At 37.0% G+C, this 19868-nt stretch overlaps 1 protein-coding gene across 1 annotated transcript; it reads right to left on the reverse strand.

The window, feature by feature from the left end:
- Positions 1-17957: 17957 nt before the first annotated feature.
- LOC122118602 (melanoma-associated antigen B18-like) lies at positions 17958-19244 on the reverse strand. The gene is made up of 2 exons (XM_042692439.1): positions 19106-19244; positions 17958-18718 (listed from the first exon to the last, which is right to left on the reverse strand). The coding sequence occupies exons 1-2, from the start codon at positions 19242-19244 to the stop codon at positions 17958-17960; spliced, it is 900 nt and encodes a 299-aa protein (XP_042548373.1).
- Positions 19245-19868: the final 624 nt, after the last annotated feature.

Raw genomic sequence — 19868 nt, forward strand, 5'->3', positions numbered from 1 at the left:
CTTTCAATTTTTTGTGGTTAATTGGAGATACTAGTCTAGTGGACTTTTCCTGCTTGGACTGGCTTTGAACTGCAGTCCTCAGATTTCAGCCTTCTGAGTAGCTAGGATTAGAGGTCTGAGCCTATATTGAAGCCTGTGACTTCAATAGTAATGTTTAATGACAAGAGCAGCTAAGATGTAGTTATTAGACAAACATTCCTAATGAAATACAATTTAAAAATGTCAGTTCTCAGACACTAGATCTATAAAGTTGTTCATCCTGTATATCTGCTCTTTTATATCCTTTGAATTACTATCCTAATATATGAAACTTTACTACCTCATGGTTCTCTTTTTGTGTTGTTGTGGATTGCAGCCAGGGCCCTGCATATGCCAAGCAATCACTCTACCACTGTGCTGTTTCCCAGCCTATCTACCCTTGTGGGTTTTCATTAGAAATAGATTATTTAAAAAATACCAGGTTTTATATTGCCATAGTTTTATTATAATGAGTACTTAATTTTGGTTAATTTATGCATAACATATTCATTCAAAGCCTACATTCAATATCTAAACAGGCTTCTTCAGTAAGAATACCACAGTACCATAGTTCACCATCTTTCACTTAATTCTCTTGGAAATTACACTTAACAATGGACGAGACAATATCCTGTAGACTTCATGTGTGACTCAGCTGTTTACTCATTGTGCAAACTCAGCTAATGCATTAAAAGCATTAAAGGTATGATCTGTAAATTAGGATAATAACATTGAAAACTTCTTGTAGAAAGTAACCACAATCATATATATAGAGAGATACATACACCCAATAGCTTTTAGAAATAATAAGTCATCCATATATGTTATGACAATGATGATTTATTATTACTATTTCATTTAGCACTTATTTTCATGCTTTTTAATTCTTTCCTTCTTTTCATTTTTAAACTTTATATGTGCATATAATCTTTAAATAGTTGTACAAAGGAGTTGCCATCCAACAAAGCAGTTTATGAATACGATGTATCTTGATCAAAGTCACTCACCCCTCCCAACCTACCTCTTCCCTTACTTTTCCCAAATTTGTAGTGTACTTTCTTCCCTTTTAAAATGGCAAACATTTATGTAGAACTTAACTGTTGCTAAAACCTATCCATTGCTGACATTTAACCTGAACATTTTAGTAATCTCTTAAAATATATTATTAGAGTATACAGATGGAAAATATAGGTTTACTAGAAATAAAATATTTCTCTAGGTTCACTCAATGTAAATAGTAGCACAAAGGAATAAGGCAAAAATCTTTTTTTTTTGTATTATGTAAATTAAATTAATTTTATATTTGTGACATTTTCTTTTTTTTTTTTAATTTTATTTTATTTTAATTGAGAACATACTGTACAGAGGGGTTACAATTACATGGGCAGGAAAATGCATACATTTCTTACCAAGCATTGCAGCCTCCTCCTTTGTTTACCCTTCACCTCCCTTCCCAGCCTCCCCCCTCCCCCCCACCCAATCATACCCCCCCTCCCCCCCCCCCCCACCGACATTGTAAAGCTGGTTTTGACATGACATTTTGTACTTCTCATTGTTGCAACAGGTCCACCTGAATCCTTAAACGACTTGTTTGTCCCCGTCTCCTCCACATGTTATACTGACATCAAATATAGTGAAAGCGGGGGTTACACTGTGGGGGAGGGACATACAAAGCAACAAAGAAATAATCTTATAAATGCGTTAGAAACACATTAAGGCAAAAATCTTTTGCCAGACCAGTGTTTGGTTTTATTTTTAAATTTTAACACCTTCTTATAATTTTTCTTTCTTCTCTTAAGTATATGCCAGATGTTTCTATCCCTACAGGGAAGGGGGCCTTCAGTGTTAAAATATATTTTCTAAGCATCAGTGTGATTATCTTTGATTGGAGAGCTTGGTGAGGAGTCTCAACCCTAAATAGCTAGAATAATTTCTGTCCCACATAACTTGGAGGAAAATTATGAGAGCACTTGGAAAACATAAACCTGCATGTGTTTTTATATTTTTTCTTGCTATTTTGAAGAAGCCTATTGTTATTATTATTGTTGTCAATTTTTTTTAAAACTTTACTGTAAAGGTGATGTACAGAGGGCTTACAGTTATGTGTAACTTAGCTAATGAGTACATTTCTTTTTGAACAGTATCACCTCTTCCCTCATTTTCTCATAGTTTTTTTCCCTTCTGTCCCCTCTCCCCCATAAGTTGTATAGTTCATTTTTAATGTAGTGTGTAGTAAGTATCACTGCTGTATTAGTTCACCCTTTGTCCTACCATTTCTGTACTTCCCCTTTACCCTCCCCCAAACAGATAAACTTATATACAAAACAAAAGTTCAGAAATAAAAAACAACTACAAAAGAGAAAAAAACAAAACTTAAACAAAAAGCAAAATAACAAAAAACTCTTATTTCCATTTCTTGGAGTTCATTTGAATAAACATCATTTTATATGATTATATGCACATAGCTATTGAGCCTTTGTGATCTTCTCCTAAGAATGTCCTCCTTTGGTCTCACTGTGTGAATGTTTATTCATAAGGAAATGGAAAGTCTTGGAAAAAATTATATTAAGTAAGCTAGACCCAAAGAAACATAAGTTGCATGGTTTACTTCATTTGTAGTAATTAAAATGCAATGCCTTTCAGTAGATGAATACATCAAGAAAATGTGGTCTCTCTCTCTCTCTCTCTCTCTCTCTCTCTCTCTCTCTCTTTCTCTCTCTCTCTCTCTCTCTCTATATATATATAATGGAATTTTATGCCTCCATCAGAAATAATGACATTTCCCCATTTGTTAGAAAATGGAAAGACTTGAAAAAAATTCTATTAAGTGAAGTAAGCTAGGCCCAAAGAAACATAGGTCCCATGGATTCCCTTATTTGCAATAACTAGTACATGTGTAGGACAAGCAGAAAAGTATGAACCCCAAGATAGGGACACAAATATATTTTTTCTTTCTTGCTATTGTTTCTAACGTATTTATAAGGTACCATGTGATTTTTTTGTTGCTTTGTATGTTCCTCCCCCACAGTATAACCCCTGTTTTCACTGTATTTGATGTCGGTGCCCTGCATTTTGTATATACACTTCTCTAATTCGGGGAGGAGAAGGGAAAAGACAAAATGCTTAAATAAGGATACAGGTTGACCCTTGCAACAATGAGATGTACAAACACTATGTTGAAAAAGAACTTTACAACTTTGGCGGGGAGTGGAGGTAGTTGTGGAGGGAGGGAAGGAATGGTAGGGGAAAAACAAAGGAGGAGGCAACAATGCTCAATAGGAAATATACTCATTACCTTGCTCATGTAACTGTAACCCCTCTGTACAGCATTTTTACAATAAAAACATACAAGAAAAAAATCTATACGTAAACACAATGAATGGTAAAAAAAAAAACAAAAATTACACTTGGCATACGATTTCTTAAATGTTATACAAATGAGGACATCTCACTCATGATAGGCGCTGAAATGATTCTTGCTATTAGTTTTATGTGGTTTATAGTTAGGATGTTGGAAAAAATAAGAGAGAAAACTGGAACATTTTGGATTTCACGTTAGAGATGCTCAATTGGTAATATTACCAAAAACTTGAAAAAGTCTGAAATCTGAAACACTTCTGGTTCCAAGCATCTTTGATAAGGGATACTCAACCTATACTAACTAAACAAATGGCAGAACAATATGTCTACATACACCCTGACACTTTTTTGTGTGTGCCAGTACTGGAGCTTGAATTCAGAGATTGGGCACTGGCGTTTTTGGTAGTTACTTGGAGATAAGAATGTCACAGGCTTTCCTGCCTTGAGTGGCTTCCAACTGTGATCCTGAGATATCAGCTTCCTGAGTAGTTAGGATTTATAGGCATGAGACATAGGTGCTGGGTAACACAGACACACAGTTTTAAAAGAGTACCTTTTAGTTCCTATTCTTTTCTAAAATACTGCATGCTAATTCCAGAGAATTGCATTGTGTTCTCAAATCACAGAATAACCTGAAGGGGACAAAAAATATTTTGTAGTATTACTGAGCACAAGCATGTCTGCATTCTGGCATTGGTTCATTACCATGGTGAAGTTAGGTGTGGTTTTGCATGCATACATATTTTCTCAAGGAAAGCTGTAAACACCTTGAGGGAAAAGTAATGTTTTTCTCACTTCTGTTCCTCACTGCGCCTAGCGCCTAGCGTAGTATCATGTTAATTTTATTACAGTTGTTTTAGCTGCTGCTGCTTTTCTCCCTCTTTGTTGATTCTTCACAGGTTATTTGAATTAGGCACTACCACTACTTCAATTCTCAAAGTCTGGAAATTTGCTTTCTATATCTTCTTCCTGTCAAATGTTCCACTCCATCCGTTTGTTTTATCACCTCTGTGCTTCACTAAAGTCCCTGTGTATATATGCTCATGCTTGGGAGAGTGGCAATAGGAGAGCCAGAGATCTATTTAGATATGTACTAAAGTAGAAAAGAAGCTTTTGGGATACTTCCTAAATCTTACCACGTCAGCAGACACCTATTTCCCTAATGTCTAAGGATAGCTATCCAATAGCTTACTTTTAATAAGCAATGGGTGCTGTTTCACTTATTTACACCTAGACCTTCACCTAGTTAAGAAAATGTTATCTGTGAAGTTGGTGATTTGCCAAATAATGTGTTCATGGTGTTTTCCTTCCTATATGAGAAAAATGCAAAGTGAGAATTTTTCAGCTACAGCCTGAATATGGATACTTGGCTATTCCCATTGAGATCTCTAATAAAAGGAAAAACCTGCTGCTACATACTGTTAGTATCTACATTCAAATCCAACATTTCACATCTTGAAGCTTTTGGTGCACACTTATGAGAAAATAGGAATGACTTCTTGCTTAAGATAGAGTTTTGTTTTATGAGAATCAGATACAATCCGGTACAACAAAGCCCTAGAATAGCACAGACTCCATCCTCTACCTTTGATGACAGGTATCAGACGAGACCTGGAAAAGAGTCTCATTAAAGAGACTCCTCTTTAATGTTGCCCTTCAATTCTGGGTCCATTGGAGCAGGAAGCAGAAATAGATGAGATAGATACAATATTTATAGATTTAAAGATCTTTTGTCCACAAGATATAGCATCTGTCTAAGTAATGGATTTCTCTACAATCCCAGAAGCAATCTTGCACATTATAGTCAGTTCCACTTCATTACCCAGTTATTTTGTATCTTCCCAGGCTGTTAGTCAAATCACCCTGCTGCCTAGCAAGTTACTGATTAATCTGGATTTTTCTAATTACCCTGAAGTCACATGGATTGAACGGAACTGCTTTTTGTATTCTTTTACTGTGAGTTTCAAATCGGTTTCCATGGAATCTATTGCAAAGGCACTGCCATTGCTTCTCTGATGATGAGTCTTTCCATAGACAGAATTACCAAAACTCTTGTTTTAATTCTTCCTCAAACAATCTTTCTTTCAGGCATGTATCTTTCCTCTGTAGAATCAGAGATGTATTTATGAAAAAAAATAAAGTGAAGAATGAGACTGTATTGCTGCTGCAGTGTCACTACCTGGGAGAAACAGATTCCAAAGGGTTGCCGCCAGTGGAATAATAAAAATAAATGCTAAGGGTCAAGCTCTAACTTCAGTTTCAAGCCTAGAAAGTTCTGATGCTTATCTTCTAAGAAGCAATACTGCCATCTGGCTGTGTAACATAAAGGAACGATCAATGCTTTCCTTTTCTAACTAAATCCTTCTGATCAGTCAACCTATTCCCTCATTTGCACATTCTGTAGGTAGAATCCTGGAATTCTGGAAGATTTCTATATTATCTCTAGGAATACAAAGTACTAGAGCATAAAAACACAATGAGCAGCCTGGGGCCAGTAGCTTAACCCCCTATAATCCTAGCTAATCAGGGGGCTAAGATCTGAGGATCCCAATTCAAAATCAGCCCAGGCAGGAAACAAATGCATGAGACTCTTATCTCCAATTAACCAGCAAAAAGCCAGAAGTGGGGCTGTGGCTCAAGTGTTAGAGTGCTAGCCTTGAGCAAAAAAAGCTTAAGGAAATCATCTAGGCCCCAGTCCAAGCCTTAGTACTAGAACACACACACACACACACACACACACACACACACACACACACACACACACACAGCCCAACTATTTGGAAAAGTTCTCAATGACCATGCAAGTAATCATTTAGAGTTCACAAAGATTGAATAGAAAATTGAATTCTTAGGAGACAATTTAAAGACTGCTTTTGCTGGGGCTAGATAAAAGCTAAAATTAAAAGCCAGATAAAAGCTAGGCACCCACCTCCCACTTTGCATCCGTCTTTTGATCTGAGCCACTCTGTCCAATTACCTTAGGCTTCATGATGGACAATATTTACTGATAAGCATCTTGTGGCAAAAAACTAGGCAGCATTTTTTTTCAAAAAGCACTTTCTTATCATTTTGTGGTAAAAGACAAAAGAAACCCCAAGACGAAGTTCTGGACAGACAACCTGTGCAGCTAGAGACTGGCTTCCTGCTCCCCTGAAGTTCTGAAGCCATAGCAACTTTTTTGGATTTCTGTCAGAGACTCCGACTCAAATAATAACCAACCACAACTATTATATGTCCATGACTTGGGTCTATTTTAACTGTGGATAGCTTTCTCACCTCTTTCCCCAGGTCCCTGTCTATTTAAAGCTAAGGCAAATAGCTTACCCTTGAAGAAAGCTGACAATGGCTGAAGATGTACTGAAGTGTTATCTTCCCATGGATGGATGACACGTAAAAAGTCTCCTTTGTCTGCCCTTCAGTATGGCATATAGTGGCAAGTGGCTATACACAACTTGTAGGACTAAAGAAATTTTGGGGCTAGGGTCTAAAAGTCTGGTTTTGAAATCACAAGGTAATGTTACAGTGCAAGTCTTCTATACCCTGAAAAATTACCTGAATCCTGGTTCACAGCTGTGATTAGTATTCAAATAGTGTATAAACTTCGGGGAAAAGAAACTAAGTGCATATGAATGTATTGGTAACGTTTTTAGCTATCAAATTTGTTCAGAAGAATCATTGTCAGTTTTTACTGCCTAGAAATGTCTAAACCCTAAAAATGCCATTTGCCATAAAACATACCTTCTGCCTTCAGCCTGTTGAGAATTTTCCCAGCCATGTTTTTAGGGCTGTGATTTTATTCTGGAACTGTGCAAATCTTTTTTCTGTGATCTGTAATGGTTCCCACAAAATCCTACGGTGGAGGTAGATTTAAAGAATACAATCTCATACCCCTTATCAAAATTGCCCCAGACCTACTGTAGTGACTTTGTAATGCATGGTTGCCTTGGCTAAGCCCAATTAACTTTTTGCAAAATTCCTTTCCTTGTATGATTTCAGTTAGCATTGGCCATAAGAGTGGCCTGTGAGATTCAGATGGCTGAAGTAAAGCAGTACCCAGGCTTACTTTGTGAGCTTTATGTAAGTTGAAACCTATCGGAGCTCAAACATGTCTGTGCTGGTTCATTTGTTAATATGGACAGGAAGTGAGCCCATAGCCACTCCAGCTTTCATTGGAGCTTTTCCTTCAGCTCTTCGAACTGAGTTAGGAGCAAGTGCAGATTAAGGACTAGAGAACCAGCTTCTTGAGGTGAAGTTAGATACAGGGAGGCAGAGAGAGGCTAGTGTTGGCTCCTGTGATACAAATGAAGGATCCAGTTTACAGATTCCTATGGTCAGTTTGCCTCCACTTGACAGCCATCTTTGCTTTGGATCCCATACCCCAGACCTGGACTTATAGAACCCAGGCTCAGCATCAAACACAGAAGAAACAATTGAACTAAACGTTTCCATTAGATAAGGTTAAATTCCCATAAAGAAGCCTTAATTTCATTGTCAATACTTGGGTTTCTTCATTTGAACCTTGACTGACCCACTTGTCATGTTTATGTTCTTAAAAGACCTGAGGAAAAGTGCAGCTTGTATTGAGAACTAAGAACCTGAAACTGTAGCAGTTAAGGTATCTACCTAGGCACCAAGATATGGGGAACCTAAGTTTGGAATTGGGATAAAATGAGACTGAACAGGGATGCACGGCATTGAAATTAAATCTTTGTTTTGGAAATAATAGTGAACTGGCTTAACGTTTTCATTTTAATGGCAAATTTCTTATTCTTGATAGGTACCTTGGATTTTATTCCCCATTTCATTATAGTGAACTACTATTTCTTATAACCTCTTGACTAAGATTGTTAAGTTGACAGTAAAATTAGTATAATTTTGGGCCACTTCCTCATTTTCATGGGAGAACAAAGACATTACTCTGAATACCTTTTCAGTGGACTGATGAGCTGTGGCCAAAGAAACCACATTGAAGTACTAACATTGCCTTGTTAGTCCAAAAGTCAAATTTTAGGTCTGATCATTCATTCACTAAATAAACATGTCACCTACTCTGCATTAGGTACCAAACTATGTTTGATGATATTGTATTCAGCAGTGAATGTGGCAATCAGCCTTTGACCTCACAGAGATTTACAATGAATTATTATACAGGTGATTAAAATATGGGCAAAATACACTTGAAAAAAGTGCTGCAATGGAAAATGATAGGACTTTTTTTTTTTTTTTTGCCGGTTGTGGGGCCTGAACTCTAGGCCTGAGTGCTCTCTCTTAACTCTTCAGCTCAAGCCTAATACTCTACCACTTATGCCACAGCACCACTTCTGGTTTTTTCTGCTTAGGTGGTGCTGAGGAATCAAACCCAGGGCCTCATGCATGCAAGGAAAGCACTCTACCACTGAGCCACCTTTCCAGTCCCAAGGATAGGCCAGTTTAAAAAGCATATAGAAAATGGACAAACTAGTCAAGAGATAAGGGGAATGTAAGAAACATTTCTTCAGGCCATGGCAATTCAGTTGAAGTGAAAAGACTTCAAAAATATAATTTGTGTTGTATAAAGATGACTCAAATATGCATGCAAAGAAGGCATTACATGTGGGCAAGAATAGATAATCACAGAGAATATGTGAAATTATTCTCTGATAGGAGGAGAAATACAAAGGAATAAACTAAAGCAATGGTAGTGGGATGAGGAAAATGGGATGGATTTGAGTGATATTATCATGTGGTGGTTAATTGAGTAGTTCACTTCAATTTTTCAGTTCCCTGAAATATTATATAGATATATAGATATAGATATGCTTCTAAGCCACTTTGAAATTAGGCATGGTCACATAGTTTTTTTTGGGTCAATAGGATACATTAATGAATGTGATGTGAGTGAGCTTTGATATGTATTTGCACTGTTTGGCTTGGCCTTCTTGGGTGGCTGTAATCTGCATTGGGAAGAACTACTTCTCAAGCAGTGGCTCTGCCTTTGGTCTTGGCCTCAAAATGAACATCTGTGCAATAAATCTAGTTAAGTATTCAGACTTGTAGTGTGAATCAGAGTTGTCGATGAGAATATTGTTTATTATTGGACACCACTGAGTTTAGGAGTAGTTTATTATGTTTCATTATGGTGGTGATCAATACTTAGATACAGAGCTCAGTAGGATATGAATATTTAGGAAGATACTGGGATTAATACTGATAGATTTCTGAAATGCGTAACTGAGATATGGTAGTGTTATTCTCCAATGAGAACAGAAAAGAGGAAGATCAGGATAGTGAGAAGGAAATTGTGATTTTAGATTTGGGGAAGATTTCATATGAAATATCTGACTAACAGCTAAGTGATTATATTTTATACGGGCTCTCTGAAGCCCTGCCTTCCTATAAAAGATAATTAAATAAGGTGTTGAAGCTGTGAAGGTCCCTGTATCAAATTTAGTTTGTTTATAGGAAGTTTCTTATAGGATATAAAGAAATTTTAGAGATTTGGGGTTGAGAACTATTAACATCTAGGCAAAGGTTGAAATTATAAAAGAGGATAAGAGATATTTTTTGGAGATACCAAGGTTTGAACTCAGAGCCTTGTGTTTTCAGGCAGGAGCTCTATTACTGAGCCACACCTCTAGCTCTAGCTTGAAGATGAGGTTTTACACATGAAAAGAATCAAGTACAAAATATTTGAGGAGATCAATATTTAAGGATTAGCCCCCAAATGGGAGACTATAGGATGTTGAAGAAACAAAAGAGAAAAATGGGAGGAAAACTGATGGTGAGTAAATTTTCAGAAGCATCTTGAGAGAAAATTTCAGACACAAAAGGTTAGCTCACTTCTTCAAGTGCTCTAAAGTAGAATAAGGATCAAAACTATTTTCATTCAAAATGACTAACTTGCAAATAGCTGTTAGTTTTTCAAAACATGCACGAATAACGTAACCTGACTCAGAATCATAGCATTTTCATGTAGAATTTTACAAAGTAAACTTCAAAGCTGTCTGAAAGCAAAGTATAACAAATATCTGGAAAGTATTCAAAAGTAATACTGAGAAGGAACATTTCTACCAGATTTTAAAGTATATTAATATATAATCATGAAAACCATATTACTACAGGGTACCTATGGCTCATGCCTGTAATCTTAACTATTCAAAAGAATGAGATCTGCAGGATTGTGGTTCAAAGCCAGAAGGGGCAGAAGATTCCATATCCAAAATAACCAGCAAAAAGCCAAGCTGGAGGCCTGGTTAAATAGTAGAGCGTCAATGTGAGGCACTGAATTAAAACCCTGGTTCCTTCAAAAATCAAAACAAAACAAACAATATATTAGTGCCAGGTAGACATATCAATGAAACAGGTACTCATTTGTGTAAAGATTTTGACTAGGATGGAGAAAGGATAACTAGCATAAAGTTACATATAAAATTCACAATTCAAGGTACAAATCAATCACATATATTACCAAAATATTTAACACATGAAATTAAGTTTACCAAATCTTATTTTTTTGAAAAAAGAGACAAATCTGTTTCAAGGAACTTTTTGTTTTCTATAACACATATTTATCAGAAATGCATTTATTTCTAAAAGAGAAGATATCATATGGTTCGATTTATGTGTTTACAATGTTTAGCTGTTATCTTTAGGTAGTAAAAGAAATTATAAAGGCACTGTAATGCACATATATCACTTTTAGTAAGAGTAAACAGTGTGGTTTTAAAAAATATCCATTAGATTCCTCCCCCGTAAGATCCCTGATGATAGTGGTATATGAAGTTTGAGTGGAAAATTAGAAGCGATGCACAGATTGAAATGTGTTCAGAAGAGGTAAAAGTGAGAGTTTATAGATCAGTGCGACACTGATTTAATGTACCTTGGCTACCTGGTTAAAAATAAACTTTAAAAATTTGGTGGTATTTGTCATCAAGAGTAAATGAGTAATACACCATTTATCTCAAGATTCTAGCCAGAACCTCACAGAAGAGGTAATTAGGTAAAGCCTTTTGAGCAGCCAGTGTCACTGTATTAAAACAAATGCACTGTAGTTGCAGGAAAATCATTCAGGTCATCCATAAGAAACTCTTAATTTCAATTGCTACACTTCTAAAAATACTGATTTTTCGGATTCAGCTCTTAACTATTCAATAGCAAGCAAAATTACTAGAACAGTGAGAAACATAAAGGTACTTTAACAGAAAGTGAGGAGACAAAGAAAATAGAAATAGTAGGAAAATATTAATTTCAAGATGCTGGTGCTGCTCAATATCAGAGTTGAAAGTTCACTTAATTAGGAAGGGAATGTCAGACAAACCATAGCCTGGAAACTTAGATCAGTGTTGCTTTTAACAGTTTCAAGTCTGAAATCTGCAAGGCAGAGCAGATTGGAAACTGGCAAGATTTCTAGGTTGTAGTCTTGAGGTTGAATTCTCTCTTCCAGAAATCTTAGTATTTGTTTTGTTTTCTGATTAAATGAGACCAGCCACATTACAGCCACACAGAGTAATCTGCTTTACTCAAAATCTGGTGTTTTAAATGCTAACCCCATATATTTAATTTCATTTATTTGACTGGAGGTGTGACCCAAGTGTTTGTTTAGCAACTTCAGTACTTCCAGAGAGAGAAATAGGTTGTGGGACAGTGCAAAGAAATAACTGAGAGATATTCTAAGGTTGGAGGTCTGGCTCAAGTGATGGAACACCACTCAAGCTAGCAAGCCCAGCAAACAAGAGGCCTTGAGTTTAAACCCCTAGTACCACCAAAATGCACATATGCATGTGCGTGCACGCACGCGCGCGCGCGCGCGCGCACACACACACACACACACACACACACACGACCCCACTTTATTTATGCTAGAGATATGGCTCAAGTGGTAGAGCAGCCATAAGCAAGCAAATTCAACACCTTGTGTTCAAGCTCCTGTACCAGCAAAAAGAAAAGAAAAAATCCAATCATCTTGACTGATGTTTGGTTAAAAGATTCAGCATGATAGTCTTTCATTGCCACACAAAATTAGCAGTTGGAACTGGGAAAGGGGAAAAACCTAGACTCCGAAATATGATATTGCCACTAACTGGGAGAAGAAATAGAGAAGAGACTGAAGTATGAGTGGAAATTGATGAGTTTGCTTTTTTTTCATATTGAGATTGAAATATCCATGAACCAACCATAGTTTGACTTATTTTTAAAAGTTTGTGAGTATATTGGAGTTTGAGATAACAGAGCTGGAACTTGGCATGGCATTGTTAGTAGCTGAAACTGGAAGAGTAGGTGAAGTTGCCTTGGAATAGTTGTGGTCTAAAAAGATTAATGGATTAGATATGGCAAAATAGTGAAGACAGCTATTGAGGAAATTAAGAAAAACATGGTCAGATAAACAGAAGAAGAATCAGGACAAGGTAGTGTCTTGAAAACTGGCAGACAGCACTGTTACTCATTTCTCAGATACTTTGTAGCTGAATAGGAGATATGATTGGTTCTTGCCAATGAAATGATAAGGAAAGTGATTGGTTTGTCTTAAAGAAGACGCTTCTTATGGACTTCTGGTCTCTCTTTTCTGCCTAAGTGAGCAGGGATGCCCCAGATGGGGGAGCATCTGTCAACCTGAATGCCAGAGTGACAAATGAAACAAATTCTTAATGCCCTTCAATTCCCAATAGCCACAATGTCATTGAAAAAATTGTGGTAAAATTGTAGGATTAATTGTCAGTCTACTATGACTCACTCTGTTTTGGGTTAATGTAGACAGTGAGGCAGTAGCATATTTAGCAAAGGAGAGACTGCTCGCTACATTCTCAGATAATGGATTTTTCACCTTCACCAGGTGAAACAATTTTAAAGGATCTCAATTATAACAATCTGATGGAGAATCCATATTGTTTTTTGGCTTTAACTAGCAAATATGCTAATCAGATCAATAAAATAGTTAACATGAACTGAAAATGAACATTGCACCATATAGGTACACTACAATATATTTTCCTTATTCTCAGCTTAAAATCTTGTTTTATAAGAAAAGACAAGCCTTAATATTTTCTCCTTAGTCCAAGCAGATCTAAATTTATAAGAAATTTTTATTCTCTGTATTTAGTCATATAGTTGATTGTTGAGAATTCTGGGTACTACTGTTAGAAAGAATTGATAAAGAAGCCATTATCACAGCCTATTTAACCTACAATATGATTGAAATAGAAATTTTTCTCATACTTCAGGCTTAGTGTTATTGATTCTAGACAATAAGAATCAAACTAAATGTCATTGTACATAGAGAACGGTGACAGAGTAAGAAGAAACATGTGCCAGATATATAGATAGTATATTTGAAAAAAATATCATAATAAATCCCAAAGCTACAGAGATACAAAATTAAGGAAATCTGACTGACCCCAAATGCTCATGTCTAATCATGAATTGAAAATATTTATAAATAAAAGTATCTTATGAAGCTTGTAATTATGATATGAAGTGTTCCAGCATTGAAAAAAATGAAAATCACCTAAAATGATAAAATATACATGAAATATGCTTTTCTTATGCAGTATTTTCAATCTCCTCAAACTCTTTTTCTATACTATTTTCAAAACAAATCCTAAGAATCTTCTCAGATTTATGAAAAATATATTAAGTGCTATCCTTGGATACCAAACTATCCTTAATCATACTGTACCCAAGATGAGTTTCTCTGTTCTTCATTAATTAGCTATTAGCAACAAAAAGTCCCTCTTTACTGAAGCACTTCATTTATCCTATACAAATGAGGAATGAAAAATTAAGGCTAATATTTCTTGATAGTAAGTGCTGAGCTTTTTATTTTATTTTTGGCATTGCTGGAGTTTGAACTCAGGGTCTCATGCTTGCCAAGCAGATGGTCCATGCCTTGAGCCAGTCCACAGGCCCTGAACTTTTAAAATATTAATAATTTCTATTGACTTAATTAAAATTGCTGAAAATCTTCCTATAGTGTTTTAGGAATTAACTATGTTAGAGGTTATTATTTCTATAATTTAGCTTCATAAGTGTTAATATTCTATATGTGATCTATATTCTTTTTAATAAAACATCAACTACTTCAACATACAACATGAAAACTGAGTGAAAAAGTTTTTGATAAGTAGTTGATGTGTAAATATTGCAAATGAATTCACGAGAACAGTTTCAAATGCCTTACCTTTATTTCTCAACATAGTTCTTAGATAGTGGGTGCTTTTATTTCAATATTGAAAATGAGCAAAAATGTCACTCAGAAGTTAAAAGATTTACCCCAAATCACATGGCTAGTATATGGTGAGCCTAGAGTCAAACACCAGGTTTTTGGTTCTATAATCCTATGCTTTTAAGTACTGCATTTGCCTTTCTAGATAATGTGAGATAAAATATTTTCTATAAGCTATATAAAATTATGTAAAATTATATGAAAGGTTTAGAGTTAATTCTGTTACATGCTAGTTTTTATTAATATGTATCTTATTCTGTTTTCTGTTACCAAATCATAATAATACAGACCCAGTAAGTTGTCCAGAAGAAGAGTTTCATCTTGGCTTATGGTTCAGGTTGAAAGTCTAAGGACTGTATCTGATAAAGGCATTCTTGCTTGCAGGTCATCACCTGGGTTTTGTGTGTGTGTGTGTGTGTGTGTGTGTGTGTGTGTTCTCAAGTCTTTCTCTTTTCTCACAGAGTAACCAGTTAATCATGGAGGCTTCACCTTGAGGACCTGATCTAATCATACTCACCTCCCAAAGGCCTCTACACTGTAGTTGGATCAGATTTTCACCCTCTTAATACCGTACAAAGGGGATTAAACTTTAAGAGTTTCCACAGTGACAAATAAGTTCCAAATCATAGCTTATGCTCTCTTGAGAGTTTAGTGCTTGTGTTTAATTTTCCATATTTTACTGGCGAAATAATCAGGTATCACTTAGCTGTTCTTGTAAATGGCTTATTTTACTATTTTAATGTCTTCCCTAACATCTGTATTTGGAATGTCCTGTTCTTCTTCACATTTATTTTTCTTAATCTTTAAAAATATATTTAATACTAATATATGCCATCTAGGCTCTGGTGGCTCATACCTGTAATCCTAGTTCTTAAGGAGGTTGAGATCTGAGTATGGTGGTTCAAAGCTACTCTAGGAAGAAAAATCTGTGAAACTCTTATCTCTAGTTAACCAACAAAAAGCTGGAATTGGAGATGTGGCTCAAGTGGTAGAGTATCAGATTGAGTGAAAAAGCCAAGCAAGAGCTTAGTTCCTGAGTTCATGCCACAGTACAAGCACAAAAAAAAAAAAAGAAAAGAATAATGTATGTTACAACCTACTACCCTCCACAGATCTGGTAGATTTTAATGTTAGAGAACCTTGAAAGAATTTCTCCAATACTTTTTCTTAAAAACTGTTTTTTTTCTTTTAAATATTATTTTAGTATTGATTTTATTTCACTTTTTGTTTCGTTTTGTTTTTCTTGTTATTTATATGAGGGCCAGCACATGTCCATGTGAGAGTGTGGTGAGCAATGAGGGGTTAGGAAACAAGATATAGGATGATAAGGTGAAAGTCCAGCAAATGCTGAAGTGGAGGAAGTGCATTTTCACAATGCTGAAAAACTAAATGGCAAAATGGGAACATAAGTGTTGTTTACACAGATAGATGCCTTTGTAGGAGCATTGTAAGTTTATAGAAGAGATGCTATCCTACAGAATAGACGCCATTATATGCACAATGCTTCATTTTACATTATCCAGTGTCCTGACAGAGACTGTCTGAAAGTAGGTACAGAAAGTTCTAACAGAGACTACATGTCTGAAATGACTTTGTCCTTTCATCTAATGCTCTTCCCACTCAGATCACTCTGAAACTTTACACTGTTATTCATAGATTTCCCAAACCTATTCATACAAGTTGTATAGACCCCTCACCAGTCTTGTCTTCTCCGTGTTCCTTCTCATCTTATACTAAACTCTAGATCCAGAACCCTGACTGTCTTAGCTTCTGTGGATTGGAATAGCACATAAGGTCCTTCTTCTAGATTCTGGAGGTTGCTCTCCCTATTAATTCTCCAGATTTTCTTTACTAAATGAAGTTGCCTAGAACTATTTCTTGATACCTGATAATTCTCACTAAATCTTTGCCTAAGTAATGGGACACGTTTTATTTATATCTTTCAATATCAAAGCATACACAAAGGAACTCTAGTACTCAAGCCATCACTATAGACATCTCACTTTGTACAGATGGTTTAAGTTCCTATTCAATCTGCTTTCCTAAAACAAGGAAATAGCCAGGCGCCAATGACTCACACCTACAATCCTAGCTACTCAGAAGCCAGCTCAGGCAGGAAAGTCTGTGAGACTCTTATCTCCAATTAATCAAAGAAAAGGTTGGAAATGGCACTGTGGCTCAAATGGTAGAGTGCTAGCCTTGAGCAAAAGCAGCTCAGAGACAGTGCCCAGGCCCAGAATTTAAGCTCCAGTACTGGCAAAACAAAACAAAACAAAAATCCCAAACAAAAGGAAAAATTAAGATAATTCTGAGATTATTTTAACTATACAACTGAAACAAAAATCACTTAACTCATGCAAAAACAAGTCCTCCCTCAGACTCTGCAGAATTATACTGCAGTCAATCTAGTTAAAATATCACTGTAAAGAAGTGGAGTCATGAGCCAGGTGCCAATTGCTCACACCTGTAATCCTAGCTACTCAGGAGGCTGAGATCTGAGGATTGTGGTTCAAAGCCAGCCCGAGCAGGAAAGCCCCTGTGAGACTTTTATCTCCAATTGATCACAGAAAGAGTTGGAAGTGGCACTGTGGCTCAAGTGGTAGAGTGCTAGCCTTGAGCAAAAGGAGCTCAGGGTCAGCACCCAGGCCCAGAGTTCAAGCCCCAGAATCAGGGGGAAAAGAGTGGAGTTAGATTCCCTCAGTGTAAAGCACAGAGTACTAGCATAGTGATTTGAGAGTGTCTTACCACAAGAGGTTATCACCCTTATTTCTCAGAGAGTCTCTAGATGTGTGTATAAAACATACCCAGTCTTTTCATTGTGTTCACTTGTACTAGGGACAAAAGTACATACTACTCTCCCCCCACCCCAGCACAGATAAAGATTCTTTATGGTTTACTGGAATAAAAAACAAACAAACAGTGAACAAGAAGTTTAATTTATTACAATTTATTCTTATACTCTTGAATAATGGAAACATATTGTTGTCTATATTTTGTTATACTGAACAATGAATTAGCCAGGGTAAGAACTGATCATCTTTGACTACTTTTTCTCTATTTCACATTTTGACTGCATATTATTTTGCATTTCTATTCCAATGCTATGTTTCCTTGTTACAGATCACTAAATATGATAGAAGCTTTCTCAGTTTTTGTTGATAGTAAAATATGTGTTAATCCTAACAAAGAGTATCAAGTACGTAGCCGATCTATTACTACATGTAGATACCAATGCTAATTGAAAAGTCTTTTTGAGATTTAAAAACTTTCCACAAAAGATAAATCTATAAGTTGCTCATGTAGGACAGAAACAAAGATTGAATATGTATTGTGTTTCCTTAATTCACCACCTCTTCAAACGCAAGGTGAAGTGTCTCAGACTTTATTGTTGGTGGGGGAAGCTGTTGGAGCGTGCAAGAGCTAAGAAACTAGTAAGAAGTATAACTGCCAATCTTGTTTGGGATCGTTCTTCTTCATCTTTCAAAGCATCTTCATACCACGATGAAAAGGCACTAGGCGTGGTATTGTGGGTCATAGCCAGAAATTCAAGCACTCTCATCTTGCTTGTTTCAATATGAGCTCGAGGACCCCACAGGAACTGATAGCGTGGAGGATCACTATCGGGAACTTGCTGGTATTCTAAATATTTTTCCTGCACCAAATCTTCGGTGATGACCTTCTTGACATTTCCATAGGCAAAGTGATTTGTTTCATCGTGGATCCCCATCGCATTAAGCACCTTCCAGACATCCTCTTCGTTGGCACAATTTCCTTTCATGAAGATGACACACAGGATGGTCATCAAAAGGCCATTTCTCGGTATGATCTCACCACTCAGCCTTGCATCACAGATAGGATGTAATTTGCTGACAAGAATATAGTAATGCCTGATTGGATCCGATTCCTTCACATCAATTCCAAAAGCCAGCACCATCAGCTCTGAGGCTTTTTTGAGAATCTCATTGAAATGGGCCTTATCTTTTTTGATGACAAACCTGATCATATCTAACTTGGTTATAAGCTCTCCCATGTTATATTTGCGTATGATGAACTGTACCAGCAAAATAGCTTTCTGATCTATAATGGATACACCTGAACTATCAGTGTTGGGAAGTGCTTGGGAAGTGCTTGGCATTTCCTCAGCTAGGCTAGTGACACTTGCATCAAATTTGTGGCATAAAATACATGCAGAAGGATCTGTGGTAGGTTTGGCCTGCTCAGGCTGCTGGGATTTGTTACATGCTTCAGCAGCAGCAGCAGCAGCAGGAGCAGCAGCAGCAGCAGCAGCAGGAGGGGCAGCAGCAGCAGCAGGAGCAGCAGCAGCAGCAGCAGCAGGAGGAGGAGGAGCAGCAGCAGCAGCAGGAGGAGGAGCAGCAGCAGCAGCAGCAGGAGGAGGAGCAGCAGCAGCAGCAGGAGGAGGAGCAGCAGCAGAAGAAGGAGGAGCAGCAGCAGAAGGAGCAGCAGCAGCAGGAGTAGCAGTAGGAGCAGCAGTAGGAGCAGCAGGAGCAGCAGCTCTAGCTCCAGATCCACCTCCACCTCTATTAAGAGAGGAGGAAGAGGAGGTCTCTTCCTCTTCTGCTGCAGTAGGGGCCTGTTCACCTCGAGATTCACTTTTAGCCTTGTTGCGTTTCTCACGAGCACGCAGCTTACTTTTTTGACCACGAGGCATGATGATTCTGGTCTGTACTGGTGCACACCTAGAGGAGGGAGAATGGTATGGTGTTTGTATCTTCAGAGAGAGACTACCTTGTTTTTGGTTGGTTGTTTTTCTTTTCTTTTCTTTCTTTTTTTGTTTTGTTTTGTTTTTGTTTTTGGTGCCAGTCCTAGGTTTTGAACTCAGTGCCTGATCACTGTCCCTGAGCTTTTGTACTCAAAGCTAGTACACTACAACTTGAGCCAACGTGAGCCACACAGCTCACTTCTAGTTGTTGTTTAATTTTTTCGGGTGTTAATTGAGGAGTCTCACAGACTTTCCTGCCTGGGCTGGCTTCAAACTACGATTTCAGATCTCAGACTCCTGAGTAGCTAGGACTATAGGCATGAGCTACAGGTGCCTTCAAAAAAGAATCTTGCTTTAAAATTTTTTTTATTGTTATTATAAGAGTGATGCAGAGAGGGGTTACAGTTACATAAGTCCGGTATTGAACACATTTCTTTTTGGACAGGGTCACTCCTTTCCTTGCACTGTCCCAGTTTTTCCCTCCCATCCCTACCCCTCAAGTTGTATAGTTCATTTTCAACCCACCTTGATTTTTACCTGAGGCTGCCTCTCCAGGTTTCTACCAGATCACTG

Source organism: Dipodomys spectabilis, unplaced genomic scaffold (assembly GCF_019054845.1).
Source record: "Dipodomys spectabilis isolate Male_0828 unplaced genomic scaffold, ASM1905484v1 ptg000156l, whole genome shotgun sequence".
Taxonomy (NCBI): Eukaryota; Metazoa; Chordata; class Mammalia; order Rodentia; family Heteromyidae; genus Dipodomys; species Dipodomys spectabilis.